Source organism: Dendropsophus ebraccatus, chromosome 8, assembly GCF_027789765.1.
Source record: "Dendropsophus ebraccatus isolate aDenEbr1 chromosome 8, aDenEbr1.pat, whole genome shotgun sequence".
Taxonomy (NCBI): domain Eukaryota; kingdom Metazoa; phylum Chordata; class Amphibia; order Anura; family Hylidae; genus Dendropsophus; species Dendropsophus ebraccatus.
The window spans coordinates 72,838,503-72,861,925 of record NC_091461.1 but is presented as its reverse complement, the minus strand read 5'-3'; the positions used below and the strand labels follow the sequence as shown (position 1 = coordinate 72,861,925).

Here is a 23,423-nt window from a genome sequence, read left to right as displayed (position 1 = left end):
TGGCAGGGGGACACTGAGGGGCACAGGGCACTGGAGGGACACTGAGCATCCCTCTGCTATCATCCTCTCCAGCAGCCACCGCTCCCACGGCTCTGGGAGTCGGGTTGTGACATCACCATTTTATCCAGGAAGTGAAGCCTTGATGCAGTAATAAGTGCAGGGGAAAAAAGCCCTTTATGTGCATTTCCCATAATAAGGGTAGATTGGTGATTTGTATAACTTTTAAGGGGCAAATCAAAACAATAAAATTTTTTGCCGGATTTCTCCTTAAATGTCGAGTGTATTTCTTAGGTCCCTCCCACATCAGTAATCCTGTCCGTATTTGCAGATCCACAGCTACAGACAGTAATCAGATGTCTATCTGTAACCATCCGCTTTTGCACGGACCCATTGATTAAATAGGTCACTCCATGCTGTGTCTGGGGGTCAAAACGTTGCACATTGTACTTCTGTCTCAGTGACATGTCATAAGATTATTTCGAAAGGACTGAAACATTAAAGGTTTATTGTCCCCTGTTAAAGGGGTTATCCAGCGCTACAAAAACATGGCCACTTTCTTCCAGAGACAGCCCCATTCTTGTCTCCAGCTTGGACGGGGTTTTACTGCTCAGTTCCTTTGAAGTGAATAGAGCTTAATTGCAAACCGCACCTGAACTGGAGACAAGAGTCGCGTTGTCTCTGAAAGAAAGTGGCCATGTTTTTGTAGCACTGGGTAACCCCTTTAACATTGCACACATATGAGAAGACATTGGCTCCTAAGACAAGTAGCAGAAGGGGTATTCCTCTGAAATTAAAGCTTTAACATGTTGCTGCCTCTGACAAGAGCATAACAGCCTATTCTTACTTTCCCTGCTCCCTCGGTATCATCCACTTTATCTTTGGCTGACCGATCCTGCCTCCTCCTTTTGAGGTGGACTTGTCTGGCAGTGACAGCTCGCTGAGACGGGACAGCATCGCGGGCTGTCACTGCAAGACAAGTCCATCTCTGAAGTGGAGGAAGGATCACTCAGCCGTGGACTCGAAGATGACACAAGGGACACTGGGAGAGCATGAAAAGGTAAGAATAGGCTGTGCTTGGATGTTCTCTCCAAGGGCAGCAACATATAAAATCTTTAATTAAAGTGCAGTATCTTTTAAAAAATGTTTTGAATTGTGACTTTGATTTTTCACTTTTTTAAAGACCACTTGTTGCCAAATATTTTACATGTCGGTGTCAGACCCTGACCGATCATGAGAATGAGCCAGGGGAAACCATGATCAGCACGTTACACTCCCAGATCTGTGTCGTGACAAAACAACCTCAATGTTTATGGGGCACATCTTTTTCAATGACATAGAGCTAATCTGTTGATTAGTCAGGGTCTGAACACTCAAACTTTTGACATTTCTCTCTGGCATCAAGCTTATCCATAGTCCAACAGCATCCAAGATGTAGTAATGCAGAAGACAAAAACATGGATACAGGGTACAAATGTGGACAATTGTGTTCATCTACTGCAAGGCTTTCGAAACTATGACCAGTACACAAAGTCCAAGTCCTTACCCACACGTACTCCACTTAGTGCTGTTTCTTCAGACACCGCTTCCTCTGGCTGTCAATATTTCCGGAGCAGGTGAGGCCTGAAGGTACTGCAGTGGCCTGAGGATTGGAGACCAAAATGCCGACTCATAAGCAGCACGGATGGTAAGTGTATACCACTGCTTGTAATTTGGAAACGGACAGCACAGATACATACATATCTGTGCTGTCAGTTTCCTTTTATTATTAGCCACATTTAACCCTGCTTACAGAATGTGCAGGCGACAACAATAAACTTTAAGGGTACAAACCCACTTGACGTATTTGCTGCGTGAATCAGTCTTAAAAATAAGCAGGCAAAACGCAGTTTAGCTTTATACGATTGTTCTGCGTTAAAATACGCAATTGCGTATTTTTGAAGCGTGAAGCTTGTTGTTAGCAAAGCATCAGTTGTTAACAACCTGTGCGAAAAACGCATGTAGCTTCACGCTTCAAAAATACGCGATTGCGTATTTTAACAACTGATGCTTTGCTAACAACAAGCTTCACGCTTCAAAAATACGCAATTGCGTATTTTAACACAGAACAATTGTATAAAGCCAACCTGCGTTTTGCCTGCTTATTTTTAAGACTGATTCACGCAGCAAATACGTCAAGTGGGTTTGTACCCTAAGGGTATAAACACACACACCGTATACGCAGCGTATTTACTGCTGCGATACGCAGCAAATACGCAACAAATACGCAGCAGATTAGATCTAAATAACTGAACACAGCATCAAATCTGTACCATCAAATCTGCTGCGTATCTGCTGCGTATATGGTGTGTGTGTTTGTACCCTAAAGCAGATTTAAAAGAACCGATCAGCTGAGGATCAGGCATTTGCCCATTCTTTGGCTGATCATTGTCACTTCTACACAGGGTGATTATTGGTCACAGTAGCGTGACCCATGTAAAAGGCCCTTTAGAGATCTGGGGACTGTGGAGACCAGGGAAGTATAGAAACTAACTCGTGTTGATCTTTCATTTTGGGTTTGGTAACATTATCCGAACGCTCTCCTTTTGACTCCCAGTGGCTGCAAAAGTTGGAGGCAGCCCTTGGGAGTCCTTGAAAACATGGATACAACCTTAGGCTGGGTTCACACTACGTATATTTCAGTCAGTATTGTGGTCCTCATATTGCAACCAAAACCAGGAGTGGATTAAAAACACAGAAAGGCTCTGTTCACACAATGTTTAAATTGAGTGGATGGCCGCCATATAACAGTAAATAACTGCCATTATTTCAATACAACAGCCGTTGTTTTAAAATAGCAGCAAATATTTGCCATTAAATGGCGACCATCCACTCAATTTCAACATTGTCTGAACAGATCTTTTCTGTGTTTTCAATCCACTCCTGGTTTTGGTTGCAATATGAGGACCACAATACTGACTGAAATATACGTAGTGTGAACCCAGCCTTAGGCTGTATCCATGATTTCCTTGCAGCCCTAAGGCAGCATCCAACTGTGGAGAATCAAACTAAACTGTTGCCATTCTATTCTCCTTGGCGATTGCACTCGCGCTCTCTCTCTGCAGTTATAGCATATCTTTGCTAAGGTTCGGTGTTAAGGTTAGTTAGAATGCAAGCATTGTGTTTGGCTTGGAAGAAAAAGATATTTGCTAGATAACCCCTTTAAAGTCAACTGGTTTCAAAAAGTTATATAGATGTGTAATTTACTTCTATTTAAAAATCTCAAGTCTTCCCATACTTATCAGCCTCCGAATGTCCTGCAGGAAATGTTGTTTTCTTTTTAGTCTGATCCAGTGCTCTCTGCTGATGAAAGAGCATCCAACAGCATCTATGTGGTAAAATCTTCAAATCTTTATTGTGGAGTCAAGCATACATACTACTGCACAATAAAGATTTGAAATTTCACCACTTGGATGCTCTTTCATCTGTACTATCACCCACCTATTGGGATTGCGGGTTTTCCAGCGCGGATCTTGAACTTGACCAATAATAGTGGTGTGGGGTATACTGGTATGTCAGTGCTGCGGGGGACACTGCATGTGGTTTAACATAACTGTCATTCCCTTAGGGCCAATTCACACTGAGAAATCAGCGCTTAATTTCAGCGCTGATTCCTCGCTGAAAATTCTGCCCAAAAATATAGTGCAGAGCCAAATTCCATTGAATTCAATGGAATTTGCATTCTGCAGTTCACACAGCGGAATTTCCACATGCAAATTTCCACGTCTGATCCTCTTTCCACCTGAAGAATTGACAGGTCAGTTGTGGGTGATTCCGCTGGCATTGAAATGAATTGAGCTGTGAGTTTCTGCTCTTGAAATTTTTCAGCACCGGTTATGATTGGAATTGGACAAAATGAATGAATTTGATTAAATGAAAAAGGAATTTGTGCAGAATTCCGCTAGAGGTGATTCCAGGCGGAACAGTTTCCTTACGGATTCCGTGAGAACACTTTCCGCCCGAAATACTTTCCTGGCTGACTCCTTATTGTGAACTGGCCCTTCCAGTGGAAACCACATGTCACTTTCTTTGGCATTAGAAATTTTTTGTTGTAGTATAAATTCACATTTGGAAAAATGCATTTGTTAAAGGCACCTGTTTATTTTTACCATCAAACACTGTTCATCATGTGTTGAATATTGCGCATTTGCTTTGACGTGCATGTAAGTGTTCTGCTCAGTTAAGCAGATTACTAATGGCCAGATTCAGTCTTTTCTTTGTATTATAGCAGTAACATTTAGGCTGGTCTCACAATTTGCAGCTGGTGCCAGCACTGGCAAGCTGTTTTACCACAAATCGTTGCAGCCCAGCCTTATCCTTAAAGTGTACTTGTCACTCACAAAAAAAACAAGTTTTCAAACCCAACAGATGAGCAGGGAGAAAAGTATGGTCCTGGGTTCTCCTCTCTCCACTCTGTTTGAGACCTGGTTGGCCCCATAGACTTAAATTACTGATCACTGTCGTTAAAATATTTTTTGCAGAAATCAATAGTCTATTTTAAGAAACTTTGTAAGTGGGTTTATTAGGCAAATATGCCATTATCTGCATTTAAGACTTTTCCCAGGTCCCCCCTTCTCTCCTTTCTGTCATCCACTGCTCAGAATCAGGAAATATCGACTGTTTTACATCAGTCGGATCCTGTCTGTGCTTTAGAGAGGGGAGGGAGAAGGGAGATTAGTCGGGAGCAGAGAGCAAAGGATTACACCACAGGGAGCCGCTGTCAGTGCTGATGTAGCTGTAAATTAACTCTTTGTTGTCCTGTTTTGGTGCCTCATCTCTCCCCTCTCCATAGAGAACAATAAAGACAGGGGGGAGAGCTTCAAACAGCTTTTTCATAATAAAAATTCATTTTTCGGCTAATAGAGATGAGCGAACCTCGAGCATGCTCGAGTCCATCCAAACCTGAACTTTCGGCATTTGATTAGCGGTGGCTGCTGAAGTTGGATAAAGCCCTAAGGCTATGTGGGAAAACATGGATGTAGTCATTGGCTGTATCCATGTTTTCCAGACAACCTTAGAGCTTTATCCAACTTCAGCAGCCCCAGCTAATCAAATACCAAACGATCGGGTTCGGATCGACTCTAACCCGAACCCGGTTTGCTCATCTCTACTAATAAACCCAATTACAAAGTTTCTTAAAATTGCCTGTACTAAAATAATTTTTAATGACAGTGTCACTATAAGGCTATGTTCACACTCAGTATTTTTGCCTTAGTATTTTTCAACCAAAATCTGAAGTGGGTTGAAAACACTGAAAGGCTATGTGCACTCACTGCTGAAATTTAGTGTATGGGCGCCATGTTGTTTTTTTTTTCATTTTGTTTTTTTTAAACAACGGCGTTGTATTGACGATTGTCAATACCAAAGTGATACTTTGCAAAAGCAAAAAATAAAGTCAAGTCAAGTTGTTACTGTTTTGTTCGGAGGCTGCTCTGGTAGTTGTGGGCACTGAAGAGTGAAACAAGCAAAACTCTAATAAATCAGTGTTATATGGCCTTGACAGCGGAGAACATAGCAGATCTTATGAGCAAATTATACCAGTTTGTTTTACACTGATTGGTAAACATAGGCTAGTGACCTAGAGAATGTCATCATGGGTCCAAGTGCAGCATCTATTCGTGACAAATCCTGTAGACACACTTGGGGATTTGGAAGGTTTTGGTAATAAACATTAGAAAATGTGCTTAAATGCTTGACATCACATGGCTGACAGTATACAGCTTTACATAAACGTTAGTAAGTAGTTTTATTAAGTTTTTAATATAATTTTGTTTCTTTTGTCACAGAGAATATGAAACAGGCTTCAACATGACATCCAGATTTGGGAAAACGTATAGCCGCAAGGGTGGAAATGGAAGCTCTAAGTTTGATGAAGTATTCTCCAATAAACGAACCACTCTCAGTACAAAATGGGGAGAGACCACATTTGTGGCCAAAGTAGGACAGAAGAGACCGAATCATAAACCAGATGTTGCAGATCTCCCAAAGCGAACCAAAGTTGATGACGATGATGACACTGCAGAGGATCCTTTCGGGTTTGATAGTGATGAAGAGTCAAAGCCAGTTTCATCTAAAAACATCTCGCAGCCTAAGAGTGTCTCTCAACAATCCTCAGAACGTCTTGGTGCAACAGGATCAGAGAATGTCACCCCTGTGTTAGATGCAAATAGCAGAACAGATCATCCTTTAGAATCCTCGGTGTCATATAAATATGTTTCGTTTGACAGTACATTACATGGATTGAAAGAAAAACATGCAAACAAAATCCCAGAAGATAATAAACATCTAAGCTCACCTAAGAAAACAACCACAGGTATTAAACAATATCTTTTGCGGAATTGTGTGTGTGTGTGTGTATATATATATATATATTATTTTTTTTTAGGGTTTCCGTAATGCACTTTACGGTAAAGCTGACAAGTTATTTTTATTCTATAGGTTAGTCTGAATAAACCTGTAAACTCCTATACTGACCATAGGCCTGCCATGGCCCAAAAATATCCTCCAAAGAGGCAACAACCAAATATACTCAAATATAATGCTTTATTTACCAATAATTAGATCACATACACAAGTAAAATACACAGTGAAATAAAATAACTCCTCACACAGGACCACAATATCACAGCGAAAAGGTAGCAATACACAAGATGCCCTGGCACTTTAGAATTCTGGGTTTAATATAGGCTATATAGTGTATAGCGATTGGGCAGTACAATATATACTTGTGGTCTTATACTCAAATAACAACTACCCTGTTTCCCTGAAAATAAGGTATAGTGCAGGATTTACAGGATAGCTTAAAATAAGACATCCCCAAAAAGTAAGACCACGGCCACCACACCACAAAGGGGGAGGGGGCAGGTAGGGCGGAGGTGGTTGGTTTTGTCTGGTTATGCTGGTTTGTGATGACAACTACTATACAGTATATAATAAATGTTCTCAATTCAAGTGTTGATTCTTCTTCATAAAAAAATTAAACATCCCCTGAAAATAAGACACTCTCTCACACCAGTTAGGCAAAGTGGTGTCCCTTCAAGTCAGACTGCATTCACACGTCCCGAAAAAGACAATTTTGGGTACCAAGCTATTACCTGGCAGCTGAGCGGACAGGAGAGCATGATGTGTGCTCCTGTCATCGCATCTACTGCTCACCTTTTCACCCTTTCCAACCAGCAGCGTAGTCCAGGCCACTTTCGGTGAGCGTGTGTAGCCGGTCTGACCGGGGTAATAGGTGAGTAGTAGATGCGATGAGAGGAGCGCAAATCATGCGCCCCTGTCATCTCTGCGGGAAGGGGGTGTCTCCAGCTAGGGGATCCATGCCGTGATCCGGAGGAGGACCGCGGCACGGATCGTGTGAAAAAGGCCTCAGTGTTTCACTTTAACAAGGAGTCTTAGAACATTGACTGGGGAATATGCTAAACTAGAACTGAGAATGTCAAAATTGAATATCCGGTTGACAACACAGATACAGGGTAAGGCACAATTATGAGTGTGATTGGATGTTCCAAAATCTGTCCCACAGAGCTCATATCTGTAAGAAGGCCTCCCAGTAAGCCAGCTCCTCTAAACGGTAAAGCTGATCTGCCGTTTGGAGCTAATGCTGTTCAAAAAGGGGAGTTTCTAACATTCCAGAGGTTGCTGTAAGCAGCCTGACCACTGCCAGGAGAAGTATGTATGAGCTGTTAAGTTGTGGGGGGATGTTGTAGGAGACAAACCTCTGGGGTGCAGGGGACTGATTTGTTTGGAAATGCTAATGTGAGAGGAGATGGTCTTCTAGAAGGTTAGAGTGTAGAGATGAGCGAACCGGGTTCGGGTTCGAGTCCATCCGAACCCGATTGTTTGGCATTTGATTAGCGGTGGCTGCTGAACTTGGATAAAGCTCTAAGGTTGTCTGGAAAACATGGATACAGCCAATGACTTTATCCATGTTTTCCACATAGCCTTAGGGCTTTATCCAACTTCAGCAGCCACCACTAATCAAATGCCGAAAGTTCGGGTTCGGATGGACTCGAGCATGCTCGAGGTTCGCTCATCTCTATTAGAGTGCCTTTGCTTTGCCATATGTATATAGGAACCTGGGAATATGCCACATCTCCAGCACCTATCTGGGTAGTTTTTATTAAAGGGGAACTCCAGGTAGAGGTTATCCCAGTTTTGAAACTACCAAAAGTCCATTTTTTTTTTTTTTTGTTCTGTGTTTGTCCTTCCTGGTTGAGCAGTGCCCAGAATGCAATGCTTTCCCTCTGCTGATCATCACAGTCCCCCCACCCATCGCAATTAGTAAAATTAGTGCTGCACCTGCTTTTGGCTGGTCAGAGATGGTGAATTACTCAGGGGATTGGGGGATCCAGCCAAACCTCCTGTGAGATTACGCCCTGCCCCCTGTCTGCATCATCAGCTTGATCTCAGCAAACACACACAATGTGAGGCAGAGGCATGGAAAATTTGTCTCCTAAGAGGGGAGAGCAGAGGGAACAGGAGACAATGTGAATTGGCACAGAGGCCCTTTTCTTTTCACTTCCTGGATTTTTATCAGCTACCAGAATGGCAGAACCGTACAGATACGGTAATACATTGTATAGACACATCTATATAACACTTAATGTGCTTTTAATAGAAAACAAGTTTTTCTTATCCTGAGTTCCCCCTTTACATTTTTGGACAATAAATTGATTTAGGTACCAGTGGGAGAGGACTTTGTCAAAAGTTTTGATCGGTCCAGGTCTGAGTGTTCAGACCTGTACCAATTGGGAGATGAGCCAGGGAAAAACCATGCTAAGCGCGGTCCTCTCCCGGCCCTTTGTCTCATAATCTTATAATGAAGTCTGACTGATCACGTGACAGAGCCAGAAGACGACTGTGCTTAGCCTGATGACGTGTCAGAATTTTTTTTTAATGACAGGTACTCCTTAAAGGTTCTCTTGTGGATTCAGGGAGATAGATGACTGACGAGTAGACTTTAGATCTTTGGAAGCAAAAATCTTTTAGAGACAGGAATTTAAAGGGAACCTGTCACCCCCCCCCGTGCCGTGGTGACAGGCTCCCGACCCACCGCTACAGCCCCCTATACTCACCTGATCCCACCGGGTCCCGCTTCTGGATCCGGTCGGGTCACGGAGATCCAACGCTCATAGAGAATGACGGAGCGCTGGACTCTCCGTCATTCTCTATGAGCGTTGAACTCATCTCTCAGCGCGCGCTCCGGGCTGCATCGGCTGAGATCTCTGTGACCCGACCCGATCTAGAAGCGGGATCAGGTGAGTATAGGGGGCTGTAGCGGGAGGTCGGGAGCCTGTCACTCCGGCACGGGGGGGGTGACAGGTTCACTTTAACAGTTGAGTACTGTTTTAGTTCTAGATACAGAACAATGCTACTATTTTCAACACATAATAACTATCCGCTATTACCTTCACGACCATGTAAGCTTATTATTGGGATGTTTCATGTAGCGAATTCTATTTAGTAATTATAATCCTCATGCCGTGTTTTGGACATGAGCAAGAAGTATCACAGGACATAGGATTGCCTATAACTAGGGTGACTCATAATGCCTCAGCAAGTGTTTGTTGCCATAACTGTCTAAGGTGCAGTTCATATGATTTTTTTTCCAGTTTAGGCATTTATGTGTAAGTCTTACATATGTTTTTTTTTTTTTTGTCTCACAAGGTAATGCACAGAGTTTCATGGAAGACAAAAATAGTTGCACTGTTCAAAAGAAGAGTGACTACGACAGCAAATTCTTTGATACTTTAGCTTTTGGGGTTCCCACAAAATCTTGTAATAGTAACAAAAAACCTGTGGATTCACTCCTCTCCAGTTTTACCACTGACACAGATGACTGGGATTTCGAACCCATCAAGAAATTGGATTCTCCTGTACAAAGAGAACAGGCTAAAGAGACACAGAGATTTGGACTGTTTGACTGGGAGGATCTGACTGAAGATAATTCAGAAACTCCAGACCTTGAGTTAACTTTGGGTCCAAGTAGTCCTAAGGTTGAAGATGACATCATCCAAATTAAAGAAGAAGAACCAATCAACCCTGAGGAACAAATAGGTGAAGATGTTCTCCAAGGTGGTGTAAAACTTAGTAATTGTAGAACATACTGTAGGTCCAACAAAACAAAATCTTCACAGGGTTCTTCAAACTTCGATAAACTCTTAGATGGTTCCAGTTATAACACAGACAAGACCAATTCTGTGAGTAAGAGCAGTGGTACTAGACCTACTGGTCGGACTAGAGATTACACAGTTCTCCACCCTTCATGTTTGTCTGTATGTAATGTTACCATACAGGACAGCATGGAACGGAGTATGGATGAGCTTACTGCAAGCCCTTCTACAGATTTAGGGGAGGCAGGGCGTCTTAGGAAAAAAGCTGATCTCGCAACAGCAAAAACTACAACAAGGTTTCGCCCTGGTAATACAAAATCAAAAAAGGATGCCAAATTGGAGTTTTTTGGGTTTGATGACCAAGATGATGGAGGTGGTGGTGATGCAGGGTCTAAACCTCTTGGACAGTCAAGTTATAGAATAAAATATTTTGGATTTGATGACCTGAGTGAAAGTGATGATGAGGATCTAGATGAATGGCAGCAAAAAGAAAGAAAATCAAAAAAGAAAGCCAAGAGTGCAGCGATGGCGTCAGAGTCCTGTATGGCCAGCCTAGGACTCAGTACAAATATGCAGAGTATGCAGTCTGCAAACAGTATCGGTAAGTATTTTTGGGAATAATTTATGAGATGTTGATGCAAAATTTATTGTGTAAATTTATTAAGAAAAAATGCACGTTTTGCACCACATTTTACAGAGAAGCCACTCACCACTCAAACCAGCAGCAGTAGTAGTCCACTCCCAAGCAAAAACAAAGGTAAGTGATGTATACATAGGTATACACATAAACAGGTGGTGGGCTCCAGCTATTCGTGCTGTCTCTTAATTTCCTTCTCTTAAATGGTGAGCGGGACATGTAACCTACCATTACATGTTTTGTTTAGTTAGTTTTAAAGTATGGATGTAAATTCTCTAGTAACAATGTAAATTATACGTATTACATTGTAGATTTCTCCAAATATTCAGAAACTTCTCTAGACAGTACACCCTATAAAAGCAATGACTGCTTTTAAGCTATTTGGATTCCATTGAAAATGCAAGGGGGCAAAATTAGGATGGATATGTTTGTGGGCATAAGTTCATCAGACCATACCTAACCTAGTTGTTCGTAGGGCACATTTGATACTTAAATGTGCTTATTACCTTGACTAACAAAAGGCCAGACATGATGGAAGCAAACCAGTTCTTGTTTCCAGGAGATTTCGAGTGTTCTATTGTCCGAATGTCACTGATTCTGTTGACAGGTTTCATCTATTTGTCAGTTTATTGAGATCTTGTCATTAGGCCAGACCTCTTATTGATGGCATCCGTGTAATGCCCCAATAACACTGTATTAGGTAACCACCCCCAATGTTCATCACAAACCTGGAAGAAAGGCATAATTCTGCTGAATAAGAAAGTGCTTCACTCCTGTTTTTTTGTTTTTTTTTTCATGTAGTGTATGTTAAGGGTCCATTTACACAGAAAGATTATCTGACATTATCTGCCAAAGATTTGAAGCCAAAGCCAGAAACAGACAATAAACAAAGATCAGGTCATAAAGGAAAGCCTGAGATTTTTCCTCTTTTCAAATCCATTCCTGGCTTTGGCTTCAAATCTTTGGCAGATAATCTCTCAGATAATCTTTCTGTGTAAATGGACCCCAAGTATAGGCTATTAGATTGATTGGAGTCATTTAGCTGATTAGAGTGGCCATCAAAACCTGGAAAACTTTTAATACTAGAGATGAGCAAACCTAAATGCGTGTGGCTTTTGATTACCGGTGGCTGCAGAAGTTGGATGAAGCCCTAAGCCCTGCGTGCTCGAGGTCTGCTCATCTCTATTTAATCTGCCTAGGTATAGGTGAAGAATTACAATCTACTTTGCAGCAGTTCTTGGGCATTGGATTTTTAAGTGACAAATTCATTTAAGAAGAAAAATTATAATTTATTTAAAAGGTAAATCCGACAATGGGGTAACTCCAGTTGGCTACTTTTCTGAAATTTCTGACTGTAAATAAGAGTATAAGTGGAGGTGTAAATGTGACGCAATCCCTGATATACAATCAGATGGCTTTGATGTGGTTTTTCCGAGAGTATCCGTTAAGGAAAAAAAAAAAAAAACTAAGACACATTGAAGTCACTATTTCTGTAATCACCCCCCCCCCCCCCCCCAGTATTTCTCCATTAATGAGTACCTGTCAAGACCTTTCTCTTTTCTAATTGTCATGCGGACTCTGGCAGATGGGGTTGTTATGGGTACATCCCATGCATACTCCAGCTTGGGACATATATACGACAACCCCCTCTTCCAGTGTCAGCTGCTACTGCACACCCATCTGGGGAAAGAATCGTTGTCAAGTATCCTGTTCTGACCGTATTATGAGTTTATCTTTTTATGTAATTATCATGTAGACTCTATCGAAGATCCATATGCTGTACCTGAAGTCTTTAAGAAACCTGCTAGCAGACAAGGAGATAAAAACAAGGATAATGCCAGGAAAATATTCAGTGGACCAAAACGGGTAAATATTTGTATGTATATGTGTGTGTGTGTGTGTGTGTGTATATATGTATGTGTATATATATATATATATATAATATATATATATATACACACACACACACAGACAGAGTGGTCCAAAAAAATGTATCCACTGTTTAAAAGTCCATAACTTTTAAACTAATTGACGGAGTTGTCTCATATTTGGTAGTGTACTAGTTTGTAGTTCCGGCAGTCACACCACACAAGCGTTGTATTGTTTTGTCAGATGACATTCGCCGGATAGTCTGTGTTGTAGTGTTGATAGTCTGTGTCGTAGTTGCACCTAGTTACTGGCTGGTGCAAGGCTTACATTCGATGAAAGGAAGTCCGTTTTGAAGTGGTATTTTAAGTACGAAAACATTGAGGTTCAACGGCAATGGCGAAATGAGTATCAAACAGAGCCACAGACACGTTTAATGATTTAGTCGCATTCGAAACAAATTTGAAGCCGAAGGCTGTGTTACAGATGTACACAAACAACGATCTGGCCGACCTGTAACAGTAACAAGTCCAGCTAACTCCCGTCGTGGGTTACAACAATTCACTCGCTCACCACAGAAGTCTTTGAGACAGTGTGTCCGTGAAACTGGAGTGAGTCGCTCAAGTGTTCGGCGAATTTTGAAGACTGCAAAGTGGAAGTGCTACATCCCACGATTGCTACACGCAATGAATGAGGACAACCCAGATCGTAGAATGGAGTACTGCGAGTGGTTTAACAACATGGTGCGCAACGATGATGTTTGGAGAGATTGTGTGCTCTGAAGCACAGTTTAAACTCAATAGTACAGTAAATCGCCACAATTGCAGCTACTGGGCCTCCGAAAATCCGAACGTCCGTGTCGACAAAGCCGTGAATTTGCCAGGAGTAAATGTGTGGTGTGGGTTGTCGTACCGGGGCTTGATTGTGCCATTTTTCTTTGACGGCACAGTTACCGGTGAGGTGTACCTTCATAAGCTTCAGACATCCATTTTACCTGCCATCTGAGACCTGTATGGAGACGGAAGATTTTACTTTCAACAAGATGGTGCCCCAGCCCACTACCAACATCGTGTTAGGGCGTATCTCGACGAAAATCTACCAGGAAGATGGATATGCTGTAGAGGTGCTGTGGAGTATCCACCACATTCCCCAGACTTAACTCCTCTGGACTTTTACCTGTGGGGAACACTAAAGGACATCGTTTATCGACAAAAGCCAAGCACGTTGGATGAACTTCGAGATTCCATCGTACATTCATGTGCAAATATCAAACTGAACACTTTGCAGTCAGTAGTTCGTGCTGCAGTTTGGCGGCATCGTTTGTGTGTGGATGTGAATGGTGACCATTTCGAAAACCTACAGTGATATCTTTAAGTTGGACTTTAACCCCTTCAAGACCAAGCCTATTTGCACCTAAAAGACCAGGCTCATTTTTCAAAATCGGACCTGTCTCACTTTATGCGCTTATAGCTCAGTGATGCTTTAACGTATGCTAGCGATTCTGAGATTGTTTTTTCGTCACATATGGCACTTTATATTAGTGGCAAAATTTGGTCACTACTTTGTGTGTTTTTTGTGGAAAAACATCAAAATATCATGAAAAATTTTAAAAATTTGCATTTTATGAACTTTGACATTCTCTGCTTCTAAAAAAAGAAAGTCGTATCACATAAATTAGTTTTTTACTTTTTTACATATTTTACTTTTTTAGGGTGTTACGGGGCTTAGAAATTTATCAGCAAATTACCACATTTTTGTGAAAGTTTCCAAAACTGATTTTTTTTTTAGGGAGCAGTTCTTATTTTAGGGTACAAACCCACACACCGTATACACAGCAGATACGCAACAAATACGCAGCAAATACGCAGCAGATTTGTTGGTACAGATTTGATGCTGTGTTCAGTTATTTAGATATAATCTGCTGCGTGTTTGCTGCGTATTTGCTGCGTATCGCAGCAGTAAATAAGCTGCTTATACCGCGTGTGGGTTTATACCCTTAAAGCGTTACTGTCATTTCAGGGTCATTTTTCTGAAAACATTAAATATCAACAGTACAGGCGATTTTAAGAAACTCTGTAATAGGTTTTATGTACTAAAAGAGTTTCCTTCTGTAGTGAAAAAGCAATCTCCCAGCCTCCCCCTCACATCAGAAGCAGCAGGATTTCTGTGTCTATTATGTGGCTATGGAGAGGGGAGGGGCTGTTAGGAGTGACTGAGCACGGAGCAGTCCTGCAAAGCACAACACCCTGCAATGTTCTCTCAGTAAGTTCATAGATAAGCACTGACCTTTCTGACACCTGAATTTAGCGTTTTAGGTGCCCAGAGAGTCTACAAACAGCTGACCTTCATGTCACCTCTTCCTGCTCCCTCATCTCCCTCAGCCCCTCCCCCCTTCATAGGCTTACAATGGAGAGAGCAGAACCCGTCTTCACTGGCTTCTCTGTAATGAAGACGTGTTTGCCTGATAATGCACAGATAAGAAGTCAGGGGGGGGAGGCTGGCAGATTGCTTCTTGAGTACAGAAGGAGGCTTTTTTGGCTGATGAAACCTATTACAGAGTTTCTTAAAATCGCTTTTACTGATTTCTGCAATAAAAAAAAAACATGACAGTTACGCTTTAAGTTGATTTAGGAGGTTTGTATACTGGAAACCCCCATAAGTAACCCCATTTTGGAAACTAGACACCTTAAAGCATTAATCTAGGGGTATAATGAGCATTTTAACCCTACAGGGGCTGCAGGAAAGTATTCACCATTAGGCCGTAAAAAAATGAAAAAAAAATTTCCAATAATATATACGTTTAGATTAAAGTTTCTCATTTTCAAAAGGAACATGAGAGAAAAAGCACCCCAAAATTTGTAACGCAGGTTCTCTTGAGTACTACGGTACCCCATATGTGGGCGTAAACCACTGTATGGGCACACAGTGGGGCTCAGAAGGAAGGGAGCGCCAATTAGCTTTTCCATTGCAGATTTTGCTGAAGAGGTTTCCGATCGCCAGGTGCATTTGCAGAGCCCCTGTAGTGTCAGCAGAGAGAAAAACCCCCATAAGTCAACCCATTTTGGAAAGTACACCCCTCAAAGAATTCATCTTGGGGTAGGATGAGCATTTTGACCCCACAGGTATTAGAGGAAAGTATTCAAAATTAGACAGTAAAATTGAAAAACTTGAATTTTTCCAAAAATATGTTCGTTTAGTTTAAAATTTCTCAATTTCACGAGGAACAAGAGAAAAAAAGTACCACAAAATTTGTACTGCAGGTTCTCCTGAGTAAAAAGGTACCTCATATGTGGGTATAAACCACTGCATGGGCACACAGCAGGGCTCAGAAGGAAAGGAGCGCCAATTAGCTTTTTCAATGCAGATTTTGCTGAAAAAGTTTCTGAGCGCCAGGTGTTTGCAGTGCCCCTGTAGTGCCAGCGGAGTAAAATCTCGCCATAAGTCACCCCATTTTGGAAAGTACACCCCTCAAAGAATTCATCTTGGGGTAGGATGAGCATTTTGGCCCCACAGGTATTAGAGGAAAGTATTCAAAATTGGCCAGTAAAAATGAAAAACTTGAATTTTTCCAAAAATATGTTGGTTTAGTTTTAAATTTCTAAATTTCACAAGGAACAGGAGAAAAAATGTACCCCAAAATCTGTAACGCAGGTTCTCCTGAGTACAACGGTACCCCATATGTGGGCATAAACCACTGTATGGGCACACAGCAGGGCTCAGAAGGGAAGGAGCGCCAATTTGCTAGAGCAAAACCGCAGCTAGTAATAGTTATTAGAATAGCACAGTTACTAAAATAAAATAAAAAAATTAGATTACAGGTAATGTGGGGTGGTTACGGGCAGGCTGGGGTGGTTACGGGCAACATGGGTTGAATACGGACAATCTGGTATGGTTACAGGCAACCTGCTGTGGTTAGAGGCAACGTGGGGTGGTTACAGGCAACCTGCTGTGGTTACGGATAAACTGAAGTGCTAATAGGTAATCTGAGGTGTGTATCTGTAATCTGGAGGGGGTCACTGGCAATTTGGGGTGGTCATAGGCGACGTGCGGCGGTCAGAGGCAACCTGCGGTGATTGCTTGCAATCTGGGGGGTTACATGTAATCTGGCATGATTACGGGCAACCTGGGGTGGTTATGCCCAACCTGCGGTGGTTACGGGCAACCTGGGGGGGTTACAGACAATCTAGAATTGTTACGGATAGACTGAAGTGCTTATAGGTAATCTGGGGTGGGTACATGTAATTTGGGGTGGTTACAGGCAATCTGGGGTGATTACGGACAATCTGGAGGGGGTCACTGGCAACGTGCGGTGGTTATGGGCAACGTGCGGTGGTTACGGGCAACCTGACGTGATTACGGACAACCTGGGGTGGTTATGGGCAACGTGCGGTGTTTAGGTGCAATCTGGCATGATTACCGACAACCTGGGGTGGTTACCGGTAATCTGGGGGGGGTAGGGGTAATTTGGGAGTAAACTGCAATTATTACTATAATAAAAAGTGTGTTTTTTATTTTTATGTATGTTTGTCACTTTTTGTACTTTATACATTCATTTTCACTGTATTACTATGATTACTGTGATATTTCTGGTCTCTGTCACTTAAAATTTTCAGAGCTGGCTGGTTGTGGAGCGCATGTGCACTTCATAACCAGCCAGGACACCGAAGAGGAAGGAGCTCCAGGATCAGGTAATGTATAAGGGGTAGGGGGGGTGACTGGGGGACAGGGGTGACGGGGGGGGTGGGGGGACATCACTTTTTATCCCCTGTCACCAATCATTCATGGTGACAGGGGATAAAAAGTGCCTGGAGCACATGGCACAAGCGATCAGCGGTATATCGTATATACCACTGATCGCTTGTAACGGGACCCCACAGGGGGGGGGGGGTCCCGATGACTGCCCCATGCTCTCCGCTACCTCCGGTGGCGGAGAGCATGGGGTTTTCATTAATTTTTCTTTTTTGATCACTGTGAACAGACATTAGTCTGTTCACAGTGATAGCGGCGGCCGTCTTGGATCCGATGGCCGCCGCGGGAGGGGGGGGGGGGTTAGTGACTGGGGCACTAGGGGGGCTGGTCTGGGGTCTGATTTTACTTATTTCATCTCCCCCCACTCTCATCACAAAGCCCCTGTCAGTCAGGAACGTATATGTACATTCCTACTGCACGGGGCATGTGCAATAGGAACGTATATATACAGATTGCTGACGTGAAGGGGTTAAGCTACACTTTCACCAAATATGAGACAACTCTGTCAATTAGTTTGCAAGTTATGGACTTTTAAACAGTGAATACATTTTTTTGGACCCCTCTGTGTGTATGTATGTGTGTATATTATTATTATTTTTTTTATTATATTGTACATTATTTTTTTTAATAAATCCTGTTAAAACCCATTTGTAGACTAGAAAGATTTTTTTTTTTTTCCTGGCCACTGCTGTTCCCACTGTTTAGTACTTCATTGCCTCTATGTTGGCACAAGTGGCTCTGTGCCCACAGCAGTCAGTTCCTTGTGCTAATTTTCTGTGAATGACAGGGGCGTGGAAGCCAGGAAGGTGAGAATAGAATTTTTTTTTATCCTCTAAAATTTAATTTAAGATTAATTTAATTTAAAATTGAAGCCCTAGACATGCACAGCTGTGTACAAAATCATCTTATTGGTCAACTAGCAGTGCCAGCCCTCAATAGCCTGTTATATCACCAGAAATGAATGTGCCACTTATCTTCCAGGAAGGCAGTAGGATTGGACCAGTAAAAAGTCAACCTGTCCTGTCCACATGATCGTTGAAAGGCTTGTTAGCCTGATAGCGAATTCACTCATGAACTTTATCACATTATTACAAAAGACACCTTCATCTTTGGACATTATCTTAATGCACTAGGGAAAAAGCCAACTAAATAGCTGACTCAGACAATGTCTGTATCCAAGGCTTTTCAATGTTTCTTGAGACTATTGTCAATAGGTTTATGGTGTCATAAACCTAGTGACATATTCCCCTTAAAGCTACTCTGTACCCACAGTCTGTTTTCCCCAAAACCACTTGTACCTTCGGATAGCTGCATTTAATCCAAGATCTGTTCTGGGGTCTGTTCGGCAGGTGATGCAGTTTTTGTCCTAAAAAACAACTTTTAAACTTGCAGCCCTGTTCCAAACTGCTGTGGCTTGGAGTATCTGTGCCCTTACCTTGCACCACCCTTCCGTCCCTCCTCCCCTCCTCCCTACACTCTTCATTAGGGATGCCCCTGGCAGGATTTTTCCTATTCCTCTGCAGTGAAAACTGCACAGGTGCCTTAATGATCCAGCCCATGTGCCGGGCTCACACCGCGGATGAATAGGAAAATACCTGCCAGTGTCATTCCTAATGATTAAGAGAGCGGGGAGGAGGGACAGAGAGGTTGTGCCAGCCTAATGCATAGTCACTCTAGGCCACACCAGTTTGACACAGGGCTGCAAGTTTTAAAGTTGTTTTTTTAGGATAATAACTGCATCACCTGCCGAACAGATCTCAGGACAGACCTTTGATTAAAAGCCGCTATCCAAAGGTACAAGTGGTTTGGGGTGGGCAGATTGTGGGAACAGAGTCACTTTAAGGTGCCTTTGTGTATAGGGCTGCTTTGTATATAAATGTACGGCTTGCTTTCTTCATTAGAGCGCTCCAATTGGGTCACTTATATTCTGTAGTGATAAAACTGCTTAGGAGCCTTGCAGATGAGGCTTTGGTGTCAATTAGTTATTTTGGCAACAAGTGAACAAGCCATAAAGTCACGTGTAAAATGACAAAGTTGTAGAGCTAATCTGCTGGAAAAGAGCCACACTACACAATCTGACACCACTCAAAACTCTTCTTGTATCTAATACAATGTGTGGATTATTAACAATTGCGTGTGAGAAAAGGCTGACAGAAAACTGCTTTCAAGAAGCCTTTCCATCTTCATAGAAGCGCAGGAACTTTTTGGCATTTTTACGAATAACAGGAAATTTGTGCTACAGAAACCTATTTCATTCATGTGAATAACTATTGTGTATAAAAAAATAAAAATCTGCAGCAGACATGTTTTTCCAAGGTTGTGGATGCTGCTACACATCTAACGTACGTATATTCCATTGCTTAAATATTGTCTTTCTAGTCTCCTACAAAAGCAGTCTATAATGCAAGACACTGGAACCAACCTGAAGCAGAGGAAATTCCTTCCTTACCTGCGTCCAAAGCTCAGTCTATACCAGTAAGTTAAAGCATTTTTAGGAACATGTGCAATATATGGGGAATATTTTTGTTACTAGTCGTCATAGAAGATGATGTTGCCAGGCCGCCTGCGCTTTCTGTTACCCAGGCATTTATCCAAAAATCATCAGATTGCCATGTCTATGTGCAAAATGCCCTCCTAGCATTTGATCTCACAACATGTTTCGTCACACAGCCTTGCTCTTTCTCGTGCGTCTTATTGGGGGACACAGATACCATGGGTATAGGCTGCTGCCACTAGGAGGCGCTGACACTAAGAGAAACAAAGGAAGTGACTCCTCCTGAGCAGGATATACCCGCCCACAGGCACTGAGCTAAACCAGTTTAGCTTAGTGTCAGTAGGAGGCAGACACAGGTCTGGGTTCTCCAGACCAGTTTCTTCCTTTATGTTTAGTTAGTTGGTTTTTCTTTTTCCTTCTAGGTCCTATGGATTCTTGGGCACGGTGGGTTATCTAAAACTCACCCTGATCCCCCCCACTATGCGACCAGGGAACAGACCATAAATGTAAATGGGCTGTGACCCCTCGGTCGCCACCGGCCGGCAACGTGACACCAGGGCCCCAGATCAGTCTGACTATCTGGTCGCCTTTCTGCGGACTCTGTATCTGCACAGCCCCTTCCCGCCTCGCCCCCCAAAGCTTGGCGCGTTAAGGTGAGGCACCCACCGGCTGAAGACGACAATGGTGAGTATGTGCTCCTATATAGGTGAGTATATTCCCCCTGCCCTCCCTCCCAGGCCGCCATTTTACTCCACATAGGCAGCTCTCCCTCTCCAGTCACTTGCAGCCCTCCCCAGGCAGATACTCCTCTCCCCTCAGTCGGTAGCAGGCCAGCCCTCTCCACCATTTTATTTTTATTAGTGTCTCTCTTTCTGGGTGCCACTGTGAGGGATGTTCCTCCCCTGACTGGGTGCTGCGCAGGCCGCAGCTTCCCGCACTTTTCCTTTTCATGTGGCTCTAGAGACCATACTAAAGGATGCTCCGCCCCTTTTCCCTAAGCCCCGCCCCTTACCGGGTGCCGCGGCATCCTGCCCTTTTTTCCCTATATTGTGGCTCTCCAGAGTACACACAGGGCTACCTCCGCCCCCTCCTGATATGCCCCGCCCCTTTTCGGGCGCTGCGCGGCCCTCTTCATTACTTCTCATTATGTTTGGCTCTCACTGGAGCCTGCTCTGGGGATGCCCCGCCTTCTCAGGTAAGCCCCGCCCCTTCCGGGTGCCGCGCGGCCCGGAGAATTGCGCCTTTTTTCTTAACTGTGGAGCCTGCACTGGAATGCTCCGCCCCCTCCCGGCAGGCCCCGCCCCCTTCGGGAGTCGGGTGGGCCGCAGCATCCCACCTTAATCTTACCTGTGGCTCTCGGTGGAGCCTTCACAGTAAGATGCTCCGCCCCCTCCCGGTAGGCCCCGCCCCTTTTCGGGTGCAGCGCGGACCGTGGCATTCCCCCTTTTGGCTCTCTCCAGAGCCTGCACTGAGGGATGCTGCTTCCCCCTCCCCCTGCCATGTGTATGTGTATGTGTGTATGTGTGTGTGTGTGTGTGCGGTCTCCTGATGGAGCTACCACACACACTGCCCTTCTATTCCAGCAGCTTGGGACACTTGATGCATCTCTTCTGCCACCTACTGGTGGAAGTGGTTATTACACCATTACATATATGAGAATGGCTTGCATCATGTTTTATTATGGCCAATGTTCCATATAATGTTCCAGCAACCCTTGGTCTGCAGATCCAGCATTTTTGGTGCTGGTTGACACCTCTGTGTCAGATTTTATACATATAAGATTACATTAATACTTATATACAGACACTCTGGTTCCCCTCCAACCACATACGCACAGACATATTCCCCATCACCATACAGTGTTTCTGTGCCCTCAGTGAGATCCTCTGCTACATGGTGTCACGAGAAGTTCATGGAACCAGACACGTTACCCGCTATCCAGGCGGTGTATCTGTGCTCTGAGCAGAACCCTCTGCTACATGGTGTCACGAGAAGTACATGGAACCAGACACGTTACCCGCTATCCAGGCGGTGTATCTGTACTCTGAGAACCCTCTGCTACATGGTGTCACGAGATGTTCATAGAACCAGACACATTACCCGCTATCAGGTGGCGTATCTGTGCTCTGAGAACCCTCTGCTACATGGTGTCACGAGAAGTACATGGAATCAGACACGTTACCCGCTATCCAGGCGGTGTATCTGTGCTCTGAGCAGAACCCTCTGCTACACAGTGTCACAAGTAAGACACGGAACCAGACATGTTACCTGTTTCCAAACAGTGTATCTGTGTTCTGAGCAGAACCCTCTGCTACACAGTGTCATGGTAAGTACACAGAACCAGACACGTTACCTGTTTCCAGACAGTGTATCTGTGCTCTGAGCAGAACCCTCTGCTACACAGTGTCATGGTAAGTACACAGAACCAGACACGTTACCTGTTTCCAGACAGTGTATCTGTGCTCTGAGCAGAACCCTCTGCTACACAGTGTCATGGTAAGTACACAGAACCAGACACGTTACCTGTTTCCAAACAGTGTATCTGTGCTCTGAGCAGAACCCTCTGCTACACAGTGTCATGGTAAGTACACAGAACCAGACACGTTACCTGTTTCCAGACAGTGTATCTGTGCTCTGAGCAGAACCCTCTGCTACACAGTGTCATGGTAAGTACACAGAACCAGACACGTTACCTGTTTCCAGACAGTGTATCTGTGCTCTGAGCAGAACCCTCTGCTACACAGTATCATGGTAAGTACACGGAACCAGACACGTTACTCGTTGACAAACTATCTCTGAGCAGAACCCTCTGCTACATGGTTTCACAAGCAGGACATGAGACCAGACACATTACCGTTCCTAAGGGGACTACTGTGTTCTTGAGGCAGAATCCTTTGCTAAATGATGTTGCAAGCAGGACATGGAACCAGACACATTACCTATTACTATGCTGTGTTCCTGTGCTCTCACAACAGAACCATCTGCTACATGGTTTGTTAGACAGGTTATGGGACCAGACTCATCACCCATTGCCAGTCGTTGTTCCGGTGTTACTCAGAGCTTCCAGTCCTGTCACTCACATCACCCATTAGCGGGCGGTGCTTCAGACCTGCCTCTCATCTTCATGACATAGATTCCTTTACTACATGATGTCACAGACATAGAACTGGACATGTTACCCCCTCCCAGGTGGTGGTACAAGGTTATTCAGACCTCTCCCCTCTGCTGCATGATATGGCTCCAACTACATTACCTGTAGTTCGGTGTGCACAGATTGTGGTATTCTGTTACACGATGTAATACACCACCTTCAGGTTTGCTCACTATCCTGGTGATGCTGGGCAGTTCTCGTATCCAGTCCTCATTTACATAGGGACACAGTCCTGATCTCTTCCCTGCTCCCAGGGAACACACTGTAGGCTTCTGTTTACAGGTCTGACCAGGCACGTTACCTGTTTCCAGTCCAGGTATTTGTATCTCTTGAATGCTGGTCTTCTGTTACTTACTGCTTGCAGCTACTCTGCTC

At 43.6% G+C, this 23,423-nt stretch overlaps 1 protein-coding gene across 4 annotated transcripts in view; it reads left to right on the top strand.

Annotated features, from left to right (window-relative positions):
• The window catches only part of WAPL (WAPL cohesin release factor), a 56,115-nt gene that overhangs the window by 5,793 nt on the left and 26,899 nt on the right, over positions 1 to 23,423 (top strand). For 3 of the 4 annotated variants that reach the window (XM_069980641.1, XM_069980643.1, XM_069980642.1), the window contains exons 2-6: positions 5,823 to 6,349; positions 9,706 to 10,752; positions 10,849 to 10,908; positions 12,545 to 12,654; positions 19,783 to 19,878. In XM_069980641.1, coding sequence (XP_069836742.1) covers positions 5,845 to 6,349; positions 9,706 to 10,752; positions 10,849 to 10,908; positions 12,545 to 12,654; positions 19,783 to 19,878 — 1,818 coding nt within the window. In that variant the 5' untranslated portion in view covers positions 5,823 to 5,844. The remainder of the gene's footprint in view (positions 1 to 5,822; positions 6,350 to 9,705; positions 10,753 to 10,848; positions 10,909 to 12,544; positions 12,655 to 19,782; positions 19,879 to 23,423) is intronic. The other variant, XM_069980644.1, reaches the window with a different exon arrangement.